Source organism: Manis javanica, chromosome 13 (genome assembly GCF_040802235.1).
Source record: "Manis javanica isolate MJ-LG chromosome 13, MJ_LKY, whole genome shotgun sequence".
Classification (NCBI taxonomy): Eukaryota; Metazoa; Chordata; class Mammalia; order Pholidota; family Manidae; genus Manis; species Manis javanica.
The window spans coordinates 47,440,353-47,466,606 of record NC_133168.1 but is presented as its reverse complement, the minus strand read 5'-3'; the positions used below and the strand labels follow the sequence as shown (position 1 = coordinate 47,466,606).

Sequence of the window (26,254 nt, the reverse complement as noted above, 5' to 3'; positions counted from 1 at the left end):
ATTAATTGATTTGAGAAGGGGGAAAAGAGAAGGAATTCCATATTGACTGCCTCCTCAAAGAGTGCTTTTAGAAGTGAGGAGGTACTCCCAATCAAACAGAAAGTTCTATCACTAAAGCCTTCTAACAAATATTGGAAAAGTGTTCAGATAACTGCACATTTACCTCACTTTTCTAGATATGGCAAGAAGTCTTTTGAAGACATCATCTATGTCGGTAAGGACAAAATTGCTGCATCAAATGGGATTGGCACTTTATAATTCATCTCATGGTTTCCATGAGGAAGATGTAAGAAAACAACTTCAGCAGTTTCCTGGTGGATCCATTGACCTTCAGAGAGAAGACAGTGGCATTGGCATTCTTACTCTGAACAATCCAAGTAAAATGAATGCCTTCTCAGGTACAGAGATCTTTTCTTTTGTTAGTTAAAGATCTAACTAAATCTTTTTTTTTTTTTTTTTTTTTATTGAAGGGTAGTTGACACACAGTATTACATCAGTTTCAGGTGTACAACATAGTGATTTAACATTTATATACATGATAATTCTAGGTACCAGCTATCACCATACCAAGTTGTTACAATATTTTGACTATATTCCTTATGCTATACATTACATCCCGGTTACTTATTTATTTTACAATTGGAAGTGTGTACTTTTTTTTTTTTTTTTTTTGTGAGGGCATCTCATTTATTGATCAAATGGTTGTTAACAACAATAAAATTCTGTATAGGGGGGTCAATGCTCAATGCACAATCATTAATCCACCCCAAGCCTAATTTTCATCAGTCTCCAATCTTCTGAAGCATAACCAACAAGTTCTTACATGGAGAACAAATTCTTACATAATGAATAAGTTACATGGTGAACATTACAAGGGCAGTCATCACAGAGGCTTTTGCTTTTGATCATGCATTATGAACTATAAACAGTTCAAATATGAATATTCATTTGATTTTTATACTTGATTTATATGTGGATACATTTCTCTCTTTATTATTATTTTTTATAAAATGCTGAAGTAGTAGGTAGATACAAGATAAAGGTAGAAAACATAGTTTAGTGTTGTAAGAGAGCAAATGTAGATGATCAGGTGTGTGCCTGTAGACTGTGTTAATCCAAGCTAGACAAGGGCAATAAAACATTCACGTATGCAGAAGATTTCTCTCAGAACAGGGGTGGGGGGAGGTTCTAAGCCTCACCTCTGTTGATCCCCATTTTCTCACCTGATAGCCCCCCTGCGACTGTGCCTTTCTTAGGTTGTTCCTCCCTTGAGGAATCTTACCCATCTCTGGCTAATCAGTCATCTTCTGGGGCCATACAGGGAAATGTTAAGTTGGTAAGTGAGAGAGAAGCCTTATTGTTTGAAAAGGTTAACTTTTTACTTCTTTGCATATTTTATGCCCTGTGGCTTCTATGCCCAGCATTTGTCTTGAGGTGTCTTTACCACTTGGAAGAATTATGATGCTCGGTAAATTCGATATGAGGCACGAATTCTACTTACGGGTTATAATTAGGAAGGAAGAAGAAAAGCTATAGAAGTAGCAGGTGGAAGAAAACCTGGGAAGATTGATTATTTCTTTGACATACCTTCTTATAGAGTAACTTCAGCATGTATAGGTTTTAAACTACTAATTAAATTGCACACACACATTAACATAATAGGAGTACAGTTACGTAACCAAAGCATACCTGTAATTACCAGCGATCTCCAGTGAAACCAAGAAAACCAGTTAGGCACCTTAGGCATTTGTGAAAACTTATCTATAATATGGTGAATATTGTCCAACTGAACTTGAACAGTCTGAGAGAAATCAGACAAATTAAAACAACCCATTCCTGGGGACTGTTCACATCCCATATGTTCTTTTAACAGTAAAGAGTCTGTAGTTGTAAGATTTTGGAGCGCTACAATTTGCACTTCTCCTAATTCTTGGTTGAGATCCAACAGTTTAGATCCTGTCAAATTTGTTGTTTTGCTGTATGCACAGGCCAGCTTAGATATCTCCTTCTTCATTCCCATGGCAAGTCCAGGAACTGGTGGGATGAGTGCATCTACACCTCTGGCAGTGCATGGATCTTTGTTGGGGTTTTTTGATGGTCATCTTCTGGCATGAGTCTTCCCGAGAGTGCTGATGTTGGAAGTTCTTTTTCATATCGTATCTTAGTTCATTTTTGGGGTAGCCAAATTAGGCTTTGATCCTCTGTATAAACACAAACAGACCCTTTGCCTACACTTTTATATGCCCTTTATGTCATTGTGTAGAACTCATTGGAGGTCACCACACAGGAACTGCTTTTTTTTTTTTTAATCATTAATCTACACTTACATGATGCATATTTTGTTTACTAGGCTCTCCCCTATACCAGGTCCCCCCTATATACCCCTTTACACCTTTACAGTCACTGTCCATCAGCATAGCAAAATGTTGTAGAATCACTACTTGTCTTCTCTGTGTTGTACAGCCCTCCCTTTTCTCCCAGCCCCCCATGCATGCTAATCTTAATACCCCCCATTTTCTCCCCCTCCCTAATCCCTCCCTACCCACCCATCCTCCCCAGTCCCTTTCCCTTTGGTACTTGTGAGTCCATTCTTGAGTTCTGTGATTCTGCTGCTATTTTGTTCCTTCAGTTTTTCCTTTGTTCTTATACTCCACAGATGAGTGAAATCATTTGGTATTTCTCTTTCTCTGCTTGGCTTGTTTCACTGAGCATAATACCCTCCAGCTCCATCCATGTTGCTGCAAATGGTAGGATTTGCCCTTTTCTTATGGCTGAGTAGTATTCCATTGTGTATATGTACCACATCTTCTTTATCCATTCATCTACCGATGGACATTTGGGTTGCTTCCGCTTCTTGGCTATTGTAAATAGTGCTGCGATAAACATAGGGGTGCATTGGTCTTTCTCATACTTGATTGCTGCATTCTTAGGGTAAATTCCTTGAGTGCAATTCCTGGGTCAAATGGTAAGTCTATTTTGAGCATTTTGATGTACCTCCATACTGCTTTCCACAATGGTTGAACTAATTTACATTCCCACCAGCAGTGTAGGAGGGTTCCCCTTTCTCCACAGCTTCGCCAACATTTGTTGTTGTTTGTCTTTTGGATGGCAGCCATCCTTACTGGTGTGAGGTGATACCTCATTGTAGTTTAATTTGCATTTCTCTGATAATTAGCGATGTGGAGCATCTTTTCATGTGTCTGTTGGCCATCTGAATTTCTTCTTTGGAGAACCGTCTGTTCAGTTCCTCTGCCCATTTTTTAATTGGGTTATTTGTTTTTTGTTTGTTGAGGCGTGTGAGCTCTTTATATATTCTGGACGTCAAGCCTTTATCGGATCTGTCATTTTCAAATATATTCTCCCATACTGTAGGGTTCCTTTTTGTTCTATTGATGGTATCTTTTGCTGTACAGAAGCTTTTCAGCTTAATATAGTCCCACTTGTTCATTTTTGCTGTTGTTTTCCTTGCCCGGGGAGATATGTTCAAGAAGAGGTCACTCATGTTTATGTCTAAGAGGTTTTTGCCTATGTTTTTTTCCAAGAGTTTAATGGTTTCATGACTTACATTCAGGTCTTTGATCCATTTTGAGTTTACCTTTGTATATGGGGTTAGACAATGGTCCAGTTTCATTCTCCTACATGTAGCTGTCCAGTTTTGCCAGCACTATCTGTTGAAGAGACTGTCATTTCGCCATTGTATGTCCATGGCTCCTTTATCAAATATTAATTGACCATATATGTCTGGGTTAATGTCTGGATTCTCTAGTCTGTTCCATTGGTCTGTGGCTCTGTTCTTGTGCCAGTACCAAATTGTCTTGATTACTGTGGCTTTATAATAGAGCTTGTAGTTGGGGAGTGAGATCCCCCCTACTTTACTCTTCTTTCTCAGGATTGCTTTGGCTATTCGGGGTCTTTGGTGGTTCCATATGAATTTTTGAATTATTTGTTCCAGTTCATTGAAGAATGTTGCTGGTAGTTTCATAGGGATTGCATCAAATCTGTATATTGCTTTGGGCAGGATGGCCATTTTGACGATATTAATTCTTCCTAGTCACGAGCATGGGATGCGTTTCCATCTGTTAGTGTCCCCTTTAATTTCTCTTAAGAGTGACTTGTAGTTTTCAGAGTATAAGTCTTCGACTTCTTTGGTTAGGTTTATACCAAGGTATTTTATTTTTTTTGATGCAATTGTGAATGGAGTTGTTTTTCTGATTTCTCTTTCTGTTGGTTCATTGTTAGTGTATAGGAAAGCCACAGATTTCTGTGTGTTGATTTTGTATCCTGCAACTTTGCTGTATTCTGATATCAGTTCTAGTAGTTTTGGGGTGGAGTCTTTAGGGTTTTTTATGTACAGTATCATGTCATCTGCAAATAGTGACAGTTTAACTTCTTCTTTACCAATCTGGATTCCTTGTATTTTTTTGTTTTGTCTGATTGCCATGGCTAGGACCTCCAGTACTATGTTAAATAACAGTGGGGAGAGTGGGCATCCCTGTCTAGTTCCCGATCTCAGAGGAAAAGCTTTCAGCTTCTCACTGTTCAATATAATGTTGGCTGTGGGTTTATCATATATGGCCTTTATTATGTTGAGGTACTTGCCCTCTATTCCCATTTTGCTGAGAGTTTTTATCATGAATGGATGTTGAACTTTGTCAAATGCTTTTTCAGCATCTATGGAGATGATCATGTGGTTTTTGTCTTTCTTTTTGTTGATGTGGTGGATGATGTTGATGGACTTTCGAATGTTGTGCCATCCTTGCATCCCTGGGATGAATCCCACTTGGTCATGGTGTACGATCCTTTTGATGTATTTTTGAATTCGGTTTGCTAATATTTTATTGAGTATTTTTGCATCTACGTTCATCAGGGATATTGGTCTGTAGTTTTCTTTTTTGGTGGGGTCTTTGCCTGGTTTTGGTATTAGGGTGATGTTGGCTTCATAGAATGAGTTTGGGAGTATCCCCTCCTCTTCTATTTTTTGGGAAACTTTAAGGAGAATGGGTATTATGTCTTCCCTGTATGTCTGATAAAATTCTGAGGTAAATCCATCTGGCCTGGGGGTTTTGTTCTTTGGTAGGTTTTTGATTACCGCTTCAATTTTGTTGCTGGTAATTGGTCTGTTTAGATTTTATGTTTCTTTCTGTGTCAGTCTTGGAAGGTTGTATTTTTCTAGAAAGTTGTCCATTTCTCCTAGGTTTCCCAGCTTGTTAGCATATAGGTTTTCATAGTATTCTCTAATAATTCTTTGTATTTCTGTGGGGTCTGTCGTGATTTTTCCTTTCTTGTTTCTGATACTGTTGATTTGTGTTGACTCTCTTTTCCTCTTAATAAGTCTGGCTAGAGGCTTATCTATTTTGTTTATTTTCTCAAAGAACTAGCTCTTGGTTTCATTGATTTTTTGCTATTGTTTTATTCTTCTCAATTTTATTTATTTCTTCTCTGATCTTTATTATGTCCCTTCTTCTGCTGACCTTAGGCCTCATTTGTTCTTCTTTTTCCAATTTTGATAATTGTGACATTAGACCTTTCATTTGGGATTGTTCTTCCTTTTTAAAATATGCTTGGATTGCTATATACTTTCCTCTTAAGACTGCTTTTGCTGTGTCCCACAGAAGTTGGGGCTTTGTGTTGTTGTTGTCGTTTGTTTCCATATATTGCTGGATCTCCATTTTGATTTGGTCATTGATCCATTGATTATTTAAGAGCGTGTTGTTAAGCCTCCATGTGTTTGTGAGCCTTTTTGCTTTCTTTGTACAGTTTATTTCTAGTTTTATGCCTTTGTGGTCTGAAAAGTTGGTTGGTAGGATTTCAATCTTTTGTAATTTACTGAGGCTCTTTTTGTGGCCTAGTATGTGGTCTATTCTGGAGAATGTTCCATGTGCACTTGAGAAGAATGTGTATCCTGTTGCTTTTGGATGTAGAGTTCTGTAGGTGTCTATTAGGTCCATCTGTTCTAGTGTGTTGTTCAGTGCCTCTGTGTCCTTACTTATTTTCTGTCTGGTGGATCTGTCCTTTGGAGTGAGTGGTGTGTTGAAGTCTCCTAGAATGAATGCATAGCATTCTATTTCCTCCTTTAGTTCTTTTAATATTTGTTTCAGGTATGTTGGTGCTCCTGTATTGGGTGCATATATATTTATAATGGTTATATCCTCTTGTTGGACTGAGCCCTTTATCATTATGTAATGTCCTTCTTTGTCTTCTGTTACTTTCTTTATTTTGAAGTCTGTCTTGTCTGATACCAGAATTGCAACACCTGCTTTCTTCTCTTTGTTGTTTGCCTGAAATATCTTTTTCCATCCCTTGACCTTAAGTCTGTGCATGTCTTTGGGTTTGAGGTGAGTCTCTGGTAAGCAGCATATGGATGGATCTTGCTTTTTTATCCATTCTATTACTCTGTGTCTTTTGATTGGTTCATTCAGTCCATTTACATTTAGGGTGATTATTGAAAGGTATGAACTTATTGCCATTGCAGGCTTTAAGTTTGTGGTTACCAAAGGTTCAGGGTTCGCTTCTTTACTATCTTACTGTCTAACTTAACTCGCTTGTTGAGCTATTATACACGCGGTTTGATGATTCTTTATTTCTCTCCCTTCTTATTCCTCCTCCTCCCTTCTTCATATGTTGGGTGTTTTGTTCTGTGCTCTTTTTAGGAGTGCTCCCATCTAGAGCAGTCCCTGTAAGATGCCCTGTAGAGGTGGTTTGTGGGAGGCAAATTCCCTCAACTTTTGCTTGTCTGGGAATTGTTTAATCCCTCCTTCATATTTAAATGATATTCGTGCTGGATACAGTAGTCTTGGTTCGAGGCCCTTCTGTTTCATTGCATTGAGTATATCATGCCATTCTCTTCTGGCCTGTAGGTTTTCTGTTGAGAAGTCTGATGATAGCCTGATGGGTTTTCCTTTGTAGGTAACCTTTTTTTTCTCTCTGGCTGCCTTTAATACTTTGTCCTTGTCTTTGATCTTTGCCATTTTAATTATTATGTGTCTTGGTGTTGCCCTCCTTGGATCCCTTGTCATGGGAGTTCTGTGTACCTCTGTGGTCCGAGAGGCTATTTCTTCCCCTAGTTTGGGGAAGTTTTCGGCAATTATTTCTTCAAAGACATTTTCTATCCCTTTTTCTCTCTCTTCTTCTTCTGGTATTCCTATAATGCGTATATTTTTCCTTTTTGATTGTTCACTCAGCTCTCTTAGGATTCTTTCATTCCTGGAGATCCTTTTATCTCTCTCTGCATCAGCTTCTCTGCATTCCTGTTCTCTGTTTTCTAGTCCATTAATGGTCTCTTGCATCTCGCCCATTCTGTTTTGAAGTCCTTCCAGAGCTTGTTTTATTTCTGTATTCTCCTTCCTTAGTTCTTGCATATTTCTCTGCAAGTCCATCAGCATGGTTATGACTTTTGTTTTGAATTCTTTTTCAGGAAGACTGGCTAAATCTATCTCCCCAGGTTCCTTCTCAGGGGAAGATGTAGCAGATGCTGAAGCTGTCTGGGTTAGTCTTGTCTGGATCATATTTTTTTTGCCTTTTCATGTTGACAGGTGCTATTGACTGTCAGCTGCGAGGGCCAAACTTTTCACTTGCTACTGGCCTTTCTTTACTGGGACAAGTGCGACCCCTAGGGCTTGTGTTGGGTAATTGCGTGTAGGCTGGGTCTTTGTGTCTTGCCAGGCTGAAGTGTAGGAATTTTCCTTTCTGCCTTTCTGTGGGCGTGTTTTGCCTTAGGCTGTTTCTCTGCTTTTGCAGCGCCGGGAGGGGTAATGGACTGGGAGGGGCGGGGCTGTTTGGCTGTTTACCTCCGTGAGGGGTCTCAGAGCTGTTGCCCAGGGGGTTAGTGCGCCCAGTTTTCCCTGTAATTTCCAGCCACTGGGCTGTGACCTGTGTTGTTTCCGTCTAGCTGTTAAATCCCTGTCTCTTTAAGACTTTGAAAGAGCACTGTGTTTTCTTTGTCTCAGGGGCATCAGCTTCGGCACCCGCTCAGAGGTTTTGCTGCCCTATTTCCCTAGTTTCCAGCCCTCCACGCATGCACTGTGTCTGCGCTCTGGTGCGGGTGGCTGGGGCTGGGTGTTTAGCAGTCCTGGGCTCCCTCTCCCTCCCTCTGGGAGCTGGGGGGAGGTGTGCTGGGGTCCCGCCGGCCGGGGCTTGTATCTTACCCCTTTCACCAGGCGCTGGGCTCTCACACGTGTCGATGTAATCAGGCTGTTGTCCTGTGTCTTCTGGTCCCTCTTTTAGGATAAGTTATATTTGTTGTATTTTCAAAAATATATATGTTTTTGGGAGGAGATTCCCACTGTCCTACTCATGCCGCCATGTTGGCTCCGCCCCACCCTAACTAAATCTTTTTTAAGATTTAAAAATCTAACACTAAATCTAACCTGCTGTCACTTGATGTTTATCCTTACTCTGGTGACAGAATTCTTAAAGGTTGTAGTACTCTTTGTAGAACACACAAAAAAAGAAAAAGAAAAACCATCACATGAACCAGAAACATTTTTCATTTGTGAATGTTTTAATGTTTTTAAAAAATCCATGAATGCAGATGTTGATAAAAAGGAAACTGCCAAATTAATCTTGATCATTTCTTCCATTGAAATTTATTAACTGCCTAATAATTCATTTGTTTGTGTTCAGCTAATGTCATAAACAAGGGAAAGGTTTCAAAGATTTTTAAAAACTCAAGAAAAAGGCCTATAAATGCAGAAGGAAGTTATTTAGCTTAATATTATTTTCTGTGAATTGAAATAAGACTGTTATTTAGCCATGTAATTCTAATAATCAGTGAAAACACTGTACTTGCCTATTACTGCCCCTTCCCCCTAACTCTCAGATACTAGTAAATACCATCTATTTTCCAGGCAGCATTCCTGACATATAAGAATTTCATATTTAAAAGACCTGAAGATCCAGGACCTAGTAATTTGTAATTTTTTGCCAAAGCTCAAATTAAAATTATGCTACTACAATGTTAAGCAATAGCTAATGAGTAACCTTGCTGACTACCCAGCACTCTAATTTCAAGGTGATTTTGGCAATCTGTTTTTGTCAGTTATGTATTTCATGGGGATAAGTTATATTCTGTAATAGCATTTGAAATGTGGGGCTCAAATACGTCAAATTTTCTTGTGCCTATGTATTATATGCCCCTAGACATAATTCAAAAGCCATGAACTTTGTAAATTATCATTTATGGTGTTTAAACCCAAGATGATATTTTTCCACTCAGCAAAATGCAGAAAAATCTATCTTTATTAGTGTTAACCAGTAGAAATATGACGCTAACCATAAATGTGAGCCATATGTAATTTAAAATTTCCTAGTAGCATGTTTTTAAAAAGTATAAAGAGGCAAGTACAATTAATTTTAATAATATATTTTATTTAACCCAGTATATTAAAATATTTAAACATGTGACTAATATAAAATGTTACTAATGAGGCATTTCCCTTTTTTTTCCTATATCAAGTCTTTGAAATCTGGTATGTACTTTACACTTACTGCGCATATCAGTTTGGCCTAGCCACATTTCAGGTGCTCAACAGCTTCATGTGAGTAGTGGCTACTTTATTGAACTGTGCAGCTCTCTACTTTCAGTTGGTTCAGAGAATTAAAGCCGATTTTAATATTAGCCTAGGAAGAATAAAAGTAGAAAGGTAAGACTGCTCTAGAAAATTAGACTAGATTAATAGTTACAATTAACTCCTGAATAGCTATAAATAACCATTTATATTAGTAAAACTTTTTATTCAAATGGAAACAAATATTAATTTGATGCCTAATGTTTAATACAAGCAGATTTACTTTGAGTTATTGGTGTTTGGTTGGGGTGGGTTGGGAGGTGATGAGTAAGCCCCACATCACTTAACTCCCAAGGCCCTTGTTTGAAAATCACCCAACCAGATACTCTTGAAGGTCCCTTCCAACTCTTAACATTTATGTTACAGAGTCAAAAGATGAATTCAAGATTAACTACTGGTACAGATTTCTCATTCTCCAGACCACATGTTTTTTTTGGAAGTTTAAGTATCAAGGATGATTGAGGATCCATATTTACCTATATAGATTGAGTCTTACCCTAAATATGTGTTTTTTTGTAAAAAACTGTTAGACTGTAAATCTTTGGAGAGTAAGCACTAAACATCTAGTATCTTCTTAGGCAAGTTTGCTGTTTTAACTAGGTGATAATTAGCAATTAGAAGATAGCTGCATTAGTCATTTGTGAATCAGGAACACTAACTTTTATTTTGGAACTGCTTCACTACTGGCTACTTCAGAAAATAGTGAAGAAAATAACAGTTTTTGACAATATAGAGGTTTATATTCCAAAGAAGTGTACATAGTTTAATAATGCCTTAAGTTCTAGAACCTTGTGATACAGATTCTTTGCCAGTTATAACCCTCTGTTATGATCTTTATATTGGCTTTGAAAGTATTTTCTTAAGCAGAGGAAAGTAAGTTTAATCATGTTGAGAGCTTTACAGACTTGGACAATTACTGCAGGTAAGCATATCTAAAAGAATGATAGTCCTTGCTGTTATCATTATAAAGAATCTACAATAAGCTTTTGAAATGATACCAAGATAACAGTCTGATCTGTAAATCATAGAATTGATGGTTGGTGTGCATCTTATTTTCAGCCTGTGAAGCACCTCCATGGTATGCCTTGGGCTTCTTAGGGCAGTTTGTTAACCATAGAAAAATATATTTACTATACCTTTCCTGAACTAACATCCTCTTACAGTAAGTAGTTCTGATGTGAGTATGGTAGGAATATCACCTTTGTTTTAAATACCATATGTCCAATATACCATAAGATCTCATACTCTTCTGTTAGGCAATACTGTATTTGAATGAGAAATACAGGCATAACTTGTTATAAACTTTTGACTTTATAACTCTTATTGAACTTGTTAACTATGTATACTTAATATGTACTGTTGTGAACTCAGGGCTATATTTCATTTGTACCTTAAGGAATAATTTTTTCTTACTACCATGTCCTATGTTATCATTACAGTTTTCTTATTTCTAGGATATGTATGATATATTCTCATTTTTCTACCTAACCATATATTTGTGTGATTTCTTAATTAAGATAGAGACAGAGATCTCTAACAAATTATAAACTTTTAAATCTGGGACTGTCACATGTACCTCTTTTGTATATACTCCATAGTACCAACAGTAGTCATTTGATAGACATTCAGTAAATATTTGTAAAATATATGATATAAGAGTTCTGTTTGACACCTTATAGTTTCTAATTTACTTCTATTTTACTAGTATCTCATGTGTTTGTGATTTCCCCCTCCCCTCTCTGGCAGGTGTTATGATGCTACAACTCTTGGAAAAAGTGATTGAATTGGAAAATTGGACAGAGGGAAAAGGTGTCATTATCCGTGGGGCAAATAATACTTTCTCCTCAGGATCCGATCTCAATGCTGTGAAAGCACTGAGAACTCCAGAGGCAAGTATTGTATAAATTATGTACTAGATTTTACAAGTTTGTAAGAATTCTATAGCTGAATATTTATATTTTACTTATGTGGTCGTTATGATGACAGCTACTCTTTAATAGGTTTCCAAGGATCAGAGTTTTTGTTTTGCTTCAAGATTAGATTGCAGCAGTGTGAAGTACTGGAGTAAGAAAAGGAAGGACACAAGATGATCAAAAACCAAAATCCATTATTAAAAGTGGCAAAATCTGAATCTTTTAAGTGGGAGACCCTAGCATCTGAAGATAAAGAATTTTACATGAGATACTAGATAAAGTATCTAGCATATCTTTGACACAGAGTAGGCTTCAGCAAATGGTAACAATTCAAAAATTTGCTTTTGAATTTCTCTGAAAGAAAAAGAATCTTAATCATCTTCCATGATCAGTCCTCAAAGGAACCTGTTTTCTTTAATTCAGCTTTCCACCCACATCCACTAGGCCAAAAAAAAAACCACAGACAGAGGGAGAAATTAAAAAGGAAAAACAAATAAGGATTTGATACCATTTAACTATAGATGTGGGCTGTATGCAGGTAATAATGTTTAAGTGGTGGTATTCCACAACTCTTACACCACTCTATGATCTCTGTTTGCATAAAAATGTGAAGAGTGAAATCTCTTATAATTTTCATAGACTTGGATTTTAGTGCTGGTTTCAACACTTTCGCAATTAAGCAAATCACTTAATCTTTTTAAGTCTTATTTTCCTATCCTGTATGTTAGAATTATGTATTTCATAGAGCTATTGTGAGGATTCAAGATGTCTTGCCAATGGGTTTCAGCCCTGGGCAAGTTCACTATGGATTCAGTGAGACTGAGGAATGACAATGGAATGTTCTTGGGGTGAAAGGGTTTATTACCTGGCTTGTTTTCCCAGTGATAGGTCGAGCACTAGAATTACATCTGCATCTGACAGTCTATAAGTCTGGAATCCTCCTTCGTCTCTGCTTCCACCCAGAGCACTGGGCAGAGCTCTTTATATAGTGACTCAGTGAATAATAGCTAATTGCCTAGGGTGTGGAAGCAGTAGCCTAGCAGCAGGCCAGTTACATCATCAAGTAGTTTAGGTTCAGGTGAGCATCCTGGCCATAGGAACCTTTACTTTATCCCCACTCCATGCCTCCAGGATTATCACCTCATAGTCTACACACTCAATCTCCTGCAATGGTCCTTTTGTGAGGAAGCTGGAGCATTGTGACCAGATTCCACAACAGCAACAGGGGATAACAACAAAATAGAGATAATAACAAAAATTATGGCACAACAAAATTACGGTACAGGTAACAAAACTTATAATAATCCTCAAGCCTGAGGAGGTTATTTCAGCTATATTCAAAACCAGGTCTACTCATATGAGTTCATGACTCACACTTGGTAGTGGTACAGATAGGGAGATCCGTGTGCCCCAGTGAGTAGCAATTTTTTTGCTAGGTTGTGTGCCCAATCCACAAACACCTGAAGGGTAATAAGACACATGTTTTACTGATACCAATACAGGCAAATCTTGTGCATCAGGTAGGATGCATGCAAGAGAGTGGTCCTGTGATAGGACTGTAGCAGGAAGGGGGTTCCTTCCAGGTCTAGTATACCATACCTTTAACTCCTCTTCCCATGGGGGTTACTGAAGGGTCTATATATAGTGCTACTGGAGGTACATGCACTGGCCATAATGGTAAAACAAAACTCCCCAGTAAGATGCTCCTACCTTCTGGCCATTCACGATATACTACTGTGATCTTTGGGGGCCTCTCTGCTGTTACTCCAGGAATACACAGGAGGCCAGCTTCCAGGCCTTGTCCCCAAGGTACCAGGAGGGCCAGCCATTGTTGGTCCATGGGTCAAAATGTCCAAGGCCATGTCCACTTAGTGGTGACAGCAAGATATTATTCTGGTGGCTGAACCTTGGCTTCAATGGATCTTCCTTGCTTTGTACTTGTACTTGTATAGGGTAGGCAGCCATATGTGTTAACATGTCTACTGGGCTCAGGGCTGTCTTTCATTGTTTCTCATTCAAACGATGTAGCACTGTTCGTAAGTGGAATGACCATCCCCACAGACTATTGGTGTCTGATTTTAGTCCAGATTTTAACAAACCATTGTACCTCTCTATCCTGCCTGCTGCAGTAGAATGGTATGGCACATGAAACTTCCATTTAATTCCCAACTGTTACAACCATTCTTGCAGTCCATGTCCAGTGAAGTGGGTGTCTCCATCACTTGCAATTACCTGTGGTCAGCCATAGGCTGCAAAGAGAGGCTCCAGACCTTTTCTGGTTATCTGTTGGTCAGCACAGAGTGTAGGAAAAGCAACCATAAGTCTAGTAGCTATGTCTACACAAGCCCTTCTGATATGGACAGAAGTCCAGTATAGTCTTATCTCCCATCCGATGAAGGGTATTAGCCCCTTAGCTATTGTTCCATGTTGCAGTGGAACTTAGTAAAAGCCCCTTTTAGAGCATCTGATGCACACTTGCTGGGCTCTGCTGATTTCTTCAAAGGTCAAAGTCAAGCTGCACTGACAGGCTACAGCCCACATTGTCTTTTGCCTTTCATGCAACAAATGCTGATATAACCATTGGACTACATCAGAAGCAGGCTTTCTTTCTAGCCAGTGCACCTGGGCCAGTTCAGCTGCTCCCTCATTTCCAGGGGATGCCAGTGGCAAATGACCTGTCACATGGTATACTGTAACTGTTTTAGTCTGGCCACAGGCCCATAAGTCTTGCCACAATTCTTTCCCCTAAAGTGGTCTGTGACCAACCATTCAGTTGACTTGGTACCATGTTCGTAGCCACAGGGTCAAGTCCCGATAAATGGCCCAGCTGTCAGTGCAGACAAATAACTATAGGGAAGGGCTCCTCGCTGATCACAAGCTACTCTGCCTGCAACTCTGTCATTGACTGCTCTTAACTTCACCATTTTCCATCCATATTGTCTCAGTCTTAGTGGAAAGCTATGGCCCTCCATTTTGGGGGCTGCCCCTGGCTGGAGCTCTCTGTGTACCATGCATCTTCGGGTATAAGGGCTCTTCCCACCTGATAAAGACTCTCTGTTACTAATGGTTCTCAAAGAAATTCTTTGTTTTTCATTAGTGTATGTCGCTGGCCCCAGTAAGCATTGGAGTTCTTCACTCAAGGGGCTACTAGAGAGGGCACTATGCTGCTGTAGGTAAGCTCCCTACTTGGCCAGTGTGGGCGTTGTGTCATGCCATTCCTTGGCTTTTGAGCCCAGTTTTGTACACGCCCCATGATGGGATAGGTGGTTACTACCTCTATCGGGGCCATTCCAGTGATGGGTTCTGTAGCCAGCAAGGTCTGATAAATGGCAGCAATTGTTTTTCTATCAAGTTGTATCGTACCTCTGCCACTTTGTAGAGTTGTGACCAGAATCCAATAGGTTGGCAAGATTGTTCAATCCCCTGCCAGAGACCCCAGCCATAACCATCTTCCATTACATGAACATCCAACTCACAGGGCCTTGTTGGGTCTATCACACTCAGAGCCTGCATGGCCTTCAGTGCCCGTTTTGCTGTAGTAAAGGCAGATGCACATGTCTGATCCCAGTCCCATCTGATGCCCTTCGTACATTATAAGAGTTTCAGAATTTGTGCGAAATGTTTGATAAACACTCCCCAGTAGACTAGAAGACCCAAAAACTCCTGTAACAATATTATAGGAAAGGCCTTGACTTTATCTATGACTACTTGTATAACTTTAGTCTTACCTGACCAGACTACCCCCAAGAATTTGACTAACAAACCACATCCCTGAACCTTGGTGCTGTTCAAAACCCACCCTTTATCCTATAGATGTTACAACAGTCTAGATGCTGCACCTTCTAGATCTGAAAGAGAATCAGATGTGAGCATGATATCATTAATGTAATGGTGCAGCCGCACCGTTGGCAGTTTCTCCCATGCTGCCAAGTCCTGTGCTATAAGTCCATGACAGATTGTGGGGCTGTGGAGATATCCCTGTGGAAGGACAGTGAAAGTCCATTGCTGTCCTTCCCATATGAAAGCAAACTGTTCCTGACTTTCCTGCTCAATATCAATGGAAAAGAAGTCATTAGCAAGATCTACCACATAATCGTTATGTTCCTAGTTCATGACTGAGGGTATCCATCAGGTTTGCAATAGAGGAGACAGCAGCCTGCATAGAGGATATGACTTTATTCAATTCTCTGTAATCCACAGTCATATGCCAGGAGCCATCCATCTTTTTTACTGTCCACACTAGGGAATTGAAAGGAGTGTGGGTGGGCTTTATAATACCCACCTTTTACAGTTCCTGGAGGGTTTCTACAATTTCTTTATGCCCACCAGGCAATTTGTATTGTTACTATTAGTCACCTGCCAATGCACAAACAAAACTATGGGCAGGTGCTTAGCATGTCCCCTCATAACTGCCTTTACCACACGTCTTCTCAATCTGAACTCGCCTGAAGTAGTCTTCAGTCATAGACCCTGCAGGATATCTATTCCCAAAATATATTTGGGAATGGGAGAGATATGCACAGTATACCCTATTCTCAATATGCCCTATTCCCAAATGGATTTGGGCTTGTTTTGCTCTGATAGCTTTACCCGGTAATCATCTATAATAGTGGGCATCCCAGGAAACTGCTCAGGGTTATCATAAATCAGTAAACATTCAGCCACTGTGTCCACTAGAGCCAGAACACATTTCATGTTCACTGGGGAACAAAGGATAGATATTTCAACATGTGGCCTCTTGTCCCCTCCCTGGTCCTTAGGGCAGGTACGTCAACCTTGCCTTCAATCAAACTGTGTTCCCCAATCATCTTCCAGAGGCTGGCTCACTCTCCAGCAGGAAGTCTTACAAATACATAGGCCTGACTTGTGGCTCTGTCTTAGGCCTCTTCCTCTTTGTTCTTAATGGCTGGAACTGCTGCTCTGGTGTCAGTTGTTGCCACAGCTCCAGTAAGATTCTATTTGACTTCCCATCTAATTTCCTTCTGTATGCTTCTGCTTATGTTAAATCAACCCACATTTGGGTCCTCGTAACTTTCATGAGGCCCTTTAAATTCTTCCTCTGCATAGCAGACCTTATTTGTGTCTGTGCTCTCATTGCTTTAGCCTCTCCTAAGTCTGCTACTGTACGGGTAGCCTTGCTTATGGGCTGCCCTAAGTGAGAGGCAAGAAAAGCTAGAGACCCAGAGAAGGATGTGGGAGCTATTTGAAGCACATGTCTCATCCCTGCAGTAAAAGGCTCCTCATCTGGGCCATAATTCTCTGGACTCCAGATGGTACTTTTTATGCTTAGCTCCCATAATACCTGTTAGAGCTCAGTAGACACCTGCCATCTAGCAGGGGACGATGGTAAATCACCCTGATTGGGCTACACAGCACGAAGTGCAGTTGTATGCCAATCGAGCAGGGAGTGATTTCCTCAGATGCGATGTGCATTTTGTAATCACTGCCTCAAGGTGGATGAACTGTTAGGGAAGCCAGTTTTCCCATCTCTGATCCAGATAGAACAATTCCATCCACCCCTAAGTCCCACAGATGCAAGAGCCAAGCTGATATTGATTCTGAGGGCTTCTGCCTAAACCGGGAGCCCAAAGCCACCAACTCAGCATGAGTAAAGGGGCGGAGCATAGAGTGCTCCACAACCTGGGGAGGGGCTGCTCCTCTCCTGGAGGACCCATTGGTTGCTGTGTCTTTTATTTTCTTTATAACCACTGGGTATGCTTTCAGTAGAGAAGAGGTTGGTGCCCCCAGCATCAGCTCTTCATCCTTCCCCAGCTCCTCCATTTCCAGGGCTGATGGCACCTTTCTTTCCACTCCCCTGAGTGCCTCTGCTATATCCTTTACGTTTTCTACAGTGCCTTGTATAAATGCTAGCTCATTCTTCAGTAGCTCTCTTACCTTTACCTCACCTTGCAGCTGGCATTCTTGTACTGCCTCTTCCTGTGATTCCCTCAGCAGTACGTACTTTTCCTCCATGGCCTTTGCTTCCTTCAAAGCACCTGGCAGCACTGCTGTCTCATTCTCTAAGGAATATTTTACCTCGTTCACTGGACCTCCCAGCTCAAATTCTAACCTGCCTTTTCTTGTGCTTTTTGCAGGGGTCTGTCCTTTTCCTTCATGGCTTTTATCTGTTCCACAGTACCGTGCAGTGACTCCATTTCAGTCATCAACAAATTTTTTACCTCCTCAATGGTACCTTGCAGCCAGTGTTCTTGTGATGCCTCCTCTTGTATCAATTCATTTATTTAATTCTTCAGTTAATCCACTTTCTCGTGCTGCCATTTCTTGTATATCTTTCAGGATCATGTTCTTCTCATTTGTAGACTTTTTTAATACTGTGGGAAGCAGCCAACCCATAGTTCCTTCTGCCTCACAGGCACTCTTGTTTCTCAAAGGACCTGATTACTATACCAAGGGCCACCCCTATTGCCTCAGGTGTCACTTCTACCTGCCTCCAGTCCTGGGGTGAGGCCCAGCCCTCTAGGAGACAAGCAACCTCAGATCACATGCCTGCTGGGGGACACGTGAGTGTCTCCCAATTCATAGAGGCAGCCTGCTCAAGTACCCCTCCCATAAGGGCAGCCTGTCCTGTTCCTTGGTCAACAATGAAATCCTTTCGATGTTGCCAATTGTCTTTTCAGTGGGTTTCAGCCCCAGCCAAATTCACTATGGATTTGGTAAGAATGATGAATGACAAAGAGATGTTTTTGGGGAGAAAGGGTTTATTACCCAGCTTGTTCTCCCAGCAATAGGTTGAGCACTAGAATTAAGTCTGCATCCAGTGGTCTGCAGGTCTGTAATCCTCCTTAGTCTCTGCCTACACCCAGAGTACTGGGCAGAGCTCTTTATATAGTGACTCAGTCAATAATAGCTTATTGCCTACTGGTGTGGATTCAGCCTAGCAGCAGGCCAGTTACATTATCAAGTTAAGTAGTTTAGATTCAGGTGATGATCCTGGCCATAGGAACCTTTACTTTATCCACACAGGATAATGTACATAAAGTGCTTACTAGCATGGTGTGGATAAAATGATGGTTCCTATGGCCAGCATTCTTGCCTTACCCTGGTTGGCTAGGTCACTGCACATGTGTGGGCAATATGTCGTTATTGACTCTATATAAAGAGCTCCGCCCAGTGCTCTTGGGCAACACTGTGGCTTGGCTGCTGCACTGCTGCAGGGCTGCATGGGAGCAGAGGCTGGAGTGGTGACAGTGTCGAGGACAGAGACTGAAACAGCCATGGGGGCAGAGAGACTCAAACAGAGACTGGCTTGCTGCATCCAGACTTGCTCTGAATGGACAGGATTCTAGTGATTGACCTGCCACTGTGGAAATAAAGTTGAGTATAAATCCTTTCACCCCAAGAATGTTCCACTGTCATTTCTTTTGTCTCATTGAATCCATAGTGAAATTGTCTGGAGTTGAGACTCATTGGCAAGACACATGGTATATGTAAAAGGTAGCTATTATTTTTATTTCAAAGATCTTGATATTAATAAATACTGTTATCTGTGAGATCCATAATTTATGGCATCACTTGACTTTAATTTATAATGCATTCAGATGGTTAGAGCACTAAGCTGGAGATTTGAATATATGCCCAAACTCTACTAATAATTAACTATGTGACTTGCAAGTCATTAATTGTAATTTCTCATGTCTAGATTGATTTTATTGCTAGGCATCTTACTTTGAAAACAAAAGATACTGTAAAGATAGAATGAGACAATAGATTATAAATCAGGAGGCAAACATCCCTAAAAAGGTGAAAGCTAATTTGCTTACTTCTAGTTAGAACATTGTTTCTCTTTAGGTCATTTGGCCAGAATTTTTTCTTCCTGTCAATGTAAAAGCTAAAAGTGGAAACATGCTGATTGTTTCATTTATATATGGTGGATCTGATGTAAGTCCTCTGGGAAAATATATGTAGTTTTTATTCAGACTTCAGATAAGGGATCACTTAATAAAGTTTATTCTTTTTAGTGTAGACATTCTCCAACTAATACATTTTCCTGAATGCTTGCAGTCAAGTAGGTTGATTTTTGGTAACAGCTGAGAACTAGGGTAGTGTGTCTCCTATGCTTACATAGCACTGCGGGTGTCCATCACTTGGCAGTTATGCACATCTGTCAGGCTCATCAAGAAAAGCTGGAGTTGTGATTCTGCTTTACTTAAAATACCTTATTTTATTTACAGCATTTCCTGGGTAGATGGATCCCTTATTTTACTTCTATGAAATCTCCCTAGTCAAAGTATAGGAACTATATAGCATAGAAATAAGCAATTGAAGTAAAATTTCTCTTATGGATAACATTAAGGAACACAGTAATATGTACAAAGTATGGGGCATATTTGTCACATTATTTTAAAATTAACAAGAACTGTAAACAGTATATATAAAGTTCTTGATAACTGCTTCCATTTCTCATTAGACTGTATTCCTATACACTTGAGGAATAACTGTAATATATGTAGAACTGAAGTTTAAAATGGCTTCGGGCCTTTTGAGGTTCATACATGTGTATAAGTTGCAGCAGCACATATAAATGCATCTGCCCCTCAGAGCTGAGAGATTCTGAGACTCTTAACATGATGTTATAAAAAGCCTTTCTTTCAATGAAGCTCTTCTTTATCTGGTATACTCAACTCTTTGTTGGTACAGATGCATCACTAACATCTGCCTGTTTGGTAAATTTGTACCTCCAAGGCTGATGAGATGACTAGAATAGATGATGATTTTAGTAATTGGATTGTATTTCCTTCTGTAAGATACTTGAAAGATTATAGTAAGATACTTGAAAGTGATGATTAAATGGCATTTAAAAAAATTATGTTGATGTTTTTGCCACTATTTTTTTCAGTTTTCTAAAAAATATTTCACTAATGAAAATTTCCAAACATAAACGAAAGTAGAGAGAAAGTGAGACCCTCACACACTCATAATAGCATCAAAAACCATCAACATTTTATTATCTTTGTTTCTCATTCCACTGTTTTTTAAATATAGCTGGTCTCTTAAGTTGATTTCATTTTGGTATCCTTTGTTTAATAAGCAGAAAAAGAGCTCCAGCTGTTGCTGTTAGGCAGTTATCCATGGTTGAGAAGGTTGAGGCAGAGAGGTGAATTAGCATAACACAAACATTAACTCTGAAAAGTTAAGGGACAGAGAAAAGAAATAAATCTAATTAAGTATTGACCCAATTGGGCTTGATGCCACAGATGTTTTGTAGCCTTCAAGAAGTCTTTTTTCAGAGGGCAGAAGTAATCAAAATTCAATTATAAGCTTCAAGATATGGGAAAATAAACCTGCTTACTCTGCAGTGAATGGGTATAATGCTCAAATAAAAGTCTGGCATTTTAGAAACCTTTATATTCTTAATGTGGCTTGAGGATAATATCCTCCTTCGCTCCCAACCTCCCTTGTTACTTTTCTGCCAGTATGTCACCCCTTGTTTTTCTGTTACTTAAATTTCTACAATGCCCTCAAAATTCTTATATAACTCTTTGCTTTTGCTGCTACTATTGTATAATTCCATTTTAGTCTTACTAATTTATAGACAAGCTACTATAATTTTCTCAACTCTCCCATGTAATTTGAGGAAATTAAATCCTTACAACAAATGTTTAGAAGGAAAGGGAGGCTCATTTATGATTCTAGATAAAATACTTTTGCAGACTGGGCATTTTTCTACCCACGGTAAGTGTAGTACAGTGTAAATATGATATTAATAGTTCCTTTTGTTATGTCAGCTGAGCATCATGCTTTTCACCTTTGTTGTATTAGGAAGAACTGGAGGTAGGGTTGGGTCTCAGGGTAACATCTGAATGGGATGATCATCTGCAGCAGCTCTCAAAACTTTTTTTTAGTACTTACCAGCTCCCAGCTTTCATTCATCAGAGCAGGGCTAGCTTTTCATTGGTTCATTTCCCTCAACTTGTTCTATCACAAGTAGGGGCTTATGTCTCATTGGCTTATTTTCTTCCTGCAGCCCAGGAAGAGGACTCAGCATTTAACCATTGTTGATTCAGTGGCTTTGGGGGACAGATTTAATGGATTAAGTCTGTCTTCTTCATAGGTCATGCTGGCTAGTACAGTGTAATCTACTTTATGACACATTTAAAGCCAATGTACTTAACTGATTGCTGGTGCTGTGACTGATATTGATAATAACAATGATAGATAATATTCTTGTTTTATTACTGTAAGGCACTGTTCTGAGGTCTTCATGTGTCATGACTTATTTAACTTTTACTAACTTCCTTACTAAGGTAGGTAATATTATTGGCACTATTTTACAAGTAAGGAGACTGAGGCACAGAGATTAAGCATCTTGCCCTACGTCAGACTAGCCCGAAAGTGGTAGAGCTGAGATTCAAACCTAAGCAATTTGGCTCTAGGGTCTGTGTTGTTAACCATTGTTCCATAACTGCTTCCAAATATTTAATGTAATTTTAACTTCTGAATGAAATTATAACAGGATGCACTCCAATATCAGCTTCACTTTCATTTCTACCAATTCTAGAAAACTTCCATCAGAATTTTAAGTACTCTAACTCTAGCAATAGAAAATAGACCCATTAAAATTATTTTACTGAGCTAATTTAACAGGCTTTATTGAATAGGTCTTAAGAGAATATAAATCAGTCTCATTTTAAACCTTCTAGCTCTTTGTGCTTGTATTAACTTTCTCATCATTTTATAAGAGTAAAAGATTATACCAAAATTCTGAGCCAGTTGAGCAAAAGAGCATTTTCTATTAACTTGGAACTTACTTACATTTATGTGATCTTTTACAGAATATGTAGGTACATTTTCATGTCTCCAACCATCCTGTAAGTCAAGTGGAATAGGTATTTTTTATTCTTCATGCCTTTTTTATGGATGAAGAAACTGAAATTCATAGTTATGACATGCTCAGTTTCACATTATTATTAAGTGTTAAGACTAGGATTCAAATTCAGCTCTTTCACTCCCAGTTGGTTTTAGCACACTGAATTTGAAGTATTGGCAGAATATGAAATTTCCAGTAAGTTTTGGGACTATATATGAAAAGAGTTGAAGCAACAGGAATGAATGAAACTTCCAAGGAAGAAATTGTAGATAAAAAAAGAGAAAGAGAACCTTAGATTAGATTTAGGGAATATGTGCATTTAGAGGATTAGCTAAATAAGATCAAAGAAGAAAACTGGAAAAGAAAAATCAGAGAAATGGGAAGAGAATCAGGAGTGGTAGATGTTGCTAGAAACTGTGAGAGAATATCAAATTGAAGACACTGGCCAAAGCAAGATACCATATGTTGTGGAGAGATAGAGGAAAATGAGGATGAGGAAAAGCCATTTACTTTGACAAATAGGAAATTACTAGAAACCTTTGAGGTGAGTTTTTTGAGAGAAGGCTGAAGACCAGATTACACTAAGGTTGAAGAAAGTGTATGACAAAAAAAAAAAAGAGGTAATTAGTTTGGGCTACTTTTAAGAAATTTGTTTTTATATGTTTATATTCTTAGGGGATCAGAGTTTAGGATAATAGGTGGGTTTATTTTATGCCTGTTCCCCACAGATTATCCTAAGTAGAACTCAACACTTTTCTGGATATGTTATGTGACTCTTATACCTAAGTCTTTGTTAACACCTCACGCAAAGCTGAGCTCAAGGGAGCCTAAGAAAATCAACAGAAGGAAATATGTATCATTTGCATTTTTGACAGCATCAAAGAGTTTTAAATTAAAATTTCATTTTTAAAAAGTTAGGTATATTTTTGGCTTCATTATTTCTTAAAGTTTGAAAACATTTTTTAAATTTCTTATATATTGGCATTATATCATTGTATTTATGCCTATTCTTATTTAAAGGATGGAATGGCCTTATGTATGTTGATGCAGAACACCTTAACAAGATTTATGAGGTAATGTATCTTTGTTTTTAAAATATGACTTCTAAAAAACCAAAAATAGCTCTTTATTATTCTGTGTTTGCACCAGTTAGAAAATGATAGCTGATGCTTAAATGAATATTTATTCTAATGATGAACTATTTATTTGTGCCATCAAGGGCAGTCATTTAAGTTAGTGAAGTACATACACATATTTAAAAAATAAGATGCATGAGATATAAAAATTTAAGACAATAGCACTTTTCTCTAAAGAACTTATATTACTAGATACATTTAGGTATAGATGTGGGAAAGTTAAATCCTGATATTAGAGTAGAATAAGACACTGGTCAAGAGATGATATATGAATGGCACCTATATTCAAAATTAGTAGAATGTATGTGAAGTGGTCTGTTTCCAGATGAGAGAGAAAAAGAACTGTGGATTGGGGAAGACTTTTCCAGATTGTGAGGAAGATGGATTCACTTTGCACCTAAGTGAAGAAGAAAAGGGAGAAAAATTATTTTTGGCTTATCGCTATGCATTTGGGGTTGTAAACTATGACATGTTTGGACCAATTAGCCTTCTACTTCCATAATCCAAATATAAACAATTTAAAAATTATAAAAACTAAGGAAATTCATATTTATTTAGCATAATAATTGGACGTCATTGTATTTTTGGTGCCCTTCATATGTGAGGGTCTAAAAAGAATAATGCAATCCTAACATTACTATTCTAAAACACTTTTTCAGTGTCATAGCTCCAGTTTACATCTCTCTCCCTATTACATTTGACTTTTTCTCAGATAAATCTTAAAAGTTATAATCCTTTTAATTTGGAAGCAGTGTGTGTTTAGAAATTTTCAATTACTTTAGGTCTTCAGTTTTGCATTTTGGTTAGAATCTACAAAAAAATTCCATACTTTAAAAACATTTTTGATTGACCTTTTAATACACTCACACACCCCTGTAAAGTGAGTCTGTGAACAGGAAGGGAGAAGAGATTTATATTTATCAGAGAATCCTTTTCTTTATTTTTGATTAGTCTGTAGATCATTTCAATGAGTAATGAAAATATTTTTGATGTGAATCTTCATAATAACACAGTTTTGGAGCTCAGTCTTCTGTACCACGTATCTTTCCTTTGGAGCCTTAATTTTCCCATCCATAAACTACTATCAATAAAAATGGAGGAGGACATTCAATATCACATTAAATTATTCCCAACTGCCAGCTGCTGAGAAGTTCCAAGAGCTGTATATTATACAAAAATACCCATTTATTTGGGAGAAAGTGACCATATGGCAATAGCTTAAAAACATATAATTATTCAGGGATGTATTTTAGTAAGTTTACATAGCACTGAATATAAATGGCTAAATCTTCAATATTATACTGTTTTATTCCTCATGATACACAGGCTCATGCTTCCACTGTCCTTTGAGGTATGTTTTTTTACTACAAATATAGTTCAATAATTTTGTTTCTACTCTGTCTAAAGTTTTTAAAAAATAACATGTAAATAATACTGAAATTAAAAATATTAACATTTATTTCTCCTTTTTCCCTCAATACAGACTTCCTTTAATAACTGTTGCACTGGTTCAAGGTAGGGCATTGGGTGGAGGAGCGGAATTTACTACAGCATGTGATTTCAGGTAGGATGACAATCACATTATCCATTGCACAAATATAATTCCTCAAATTTATTTTCTGCATGAGTATATATATATGTTATATATTCTTAAGTATTTAAGACAATTAGCCAGTATTTTATTTTTGTCAGTTATTACAGTAGGTAATGTTAGTTAGTATAACTGTACCAGCACTTTATTACTATGCATTTCAAAAAGTTAACAAAACAAACTGAATTTGGATAAAATAAATTCATATTAGCAAAATACCTGGGGAGAGAAGCCATGGAAATATATGAAACTTTAAGATTCAAAATAATTATACAGAGAAAAGTAAAGATTGAAAACAAAAGACAATGAAGAGAGATTGTAGTCATCCTCTTTACCAATAAAAAGTTTTCTGAGATCCATTTATCTTCACTGTGATTTGTAGTAACTTTATGGAGCTTTTGCACTGACTAGGGAATAAAATTAGGGCAAGTTATTTGGAACCAATAACCATTGAGTCTCTAGAATTTTTTTAGTATTGGATAGCTGTGCTTTATAGAAATGATATTTTGTAGAATCTAATGCTTTACATGTGCTTGAAACTGTTCTCAGTTACCGTTCTGAGGCCTTAACCAGCTTAGCTGTAAGGAGAACCAGTACAATGTTCTTTAATCTGTACCCACACTTGAGCTTGTTTATAATATGAAAGGTAGTATATATAGCATAATTGGAGGTAAAATGGCAAAACAAAAAAGAGCTTGAGCCCTGGAGTTGGGTAGATTTTGGTTCAGTCCATTTGCCACTTTTATCAATTTATCTTTAAAAAGTAACTGTTTCATTTCAGTCTCACTTTCTTTATAAAATAGAAATAATCTTCCCTAAATGTTTATTGATAGGTTTAAATGAGTTATGTATATGTAGGTTTTAGCATAATGGTAACCTGAAGTACACATTAATGTACTGCTGATACTGACTAGAGTCTTAAGATTACCTTATTCTACTTTATTCTCTTTCACAGAAAAGTCAGCAGGCTTAAGTTCTGGCATACTTTTACATTTATTAATTCTACTTTCACTGGGGATGCTTTCCAACTTGTTTTTTTCTATTAATTATACACTTGATTTTTTTCTATTAATTATGCACTTGATTCTGGCAAAGGAAAATGTTGGAGCATACACCAAGAGCAGATTTTCAGTGTTTAAAATTTGATTCTCCCTTTCAGACATTAAAGAGAAAGTCATTCAACTCTGGCATGTAGTGCTGTAGGTTAGAGAAAAATAAGT

At 38.2% G+C, this 26,254-nt stretch overlaps 1 protein-coding gene and 1 long non-coding RNA gene across 10 annotated transcripts in view; one reads left to right on the top strand and one right to left on the bottom strand.

The window, feature by feature from the left end:
• The window catches only part of ECHDC1 (ethylmalonyl-CoA decarboxylase 1), a 73,196-nt gene that overhangs the window by 10,519 nt on the left and 36,423 nt on the right, over nt 1-26,254 (top strand). For all 8 annotated transcript variants that reach the window (XM_073219577.1, XM_073219573.1, XM_073219578.1 and 5 more), the window contains 4 exons: nt 177-398; nt 11,313-11,455; nt 23,328-23,380; nt 24,927-25,007. In XM_073219577.1, the coding sequence (XP_073075678.1) occupies nt 179-398; nt 11,313-11,455; nt 23,328-23,380; nt 24,927-25,007 (497 nt within the window). In that variant the 5' untranslated portion in view covers nt 177-178. The remainder of the gene's footprint in view (nt 1-176; nt 399-11,312; nt 11,456-23,327; nt 23,381-24,926; nt 25,008-26,254) is intronic.
• LOC140845457 (uncharacterized) overlaps nt 15,504-26,254 on the bottom strand; it is a 28,450-nt gene continuing 17,699 nt past the window's right edge. Inside the window, exons 4-5 of one of the 2 annotated variants that reach the window (XR_012124220.1) lie at nt 22,253-22,306; nt 15,504-20,622 (exon numbers count right to left, since the gene is read on the bottom strand). This is a non-coding gene — a long non-coding RNA (uncharacterized lncRNA). Of the gene's footprint in view, nt 20,623-22,252; nt 22,307-23,387; nt 23,841-26,254 lie in introns of those variants that run through there. The other variant, XR_012124221.1, reaches the window with a different exon arrangement.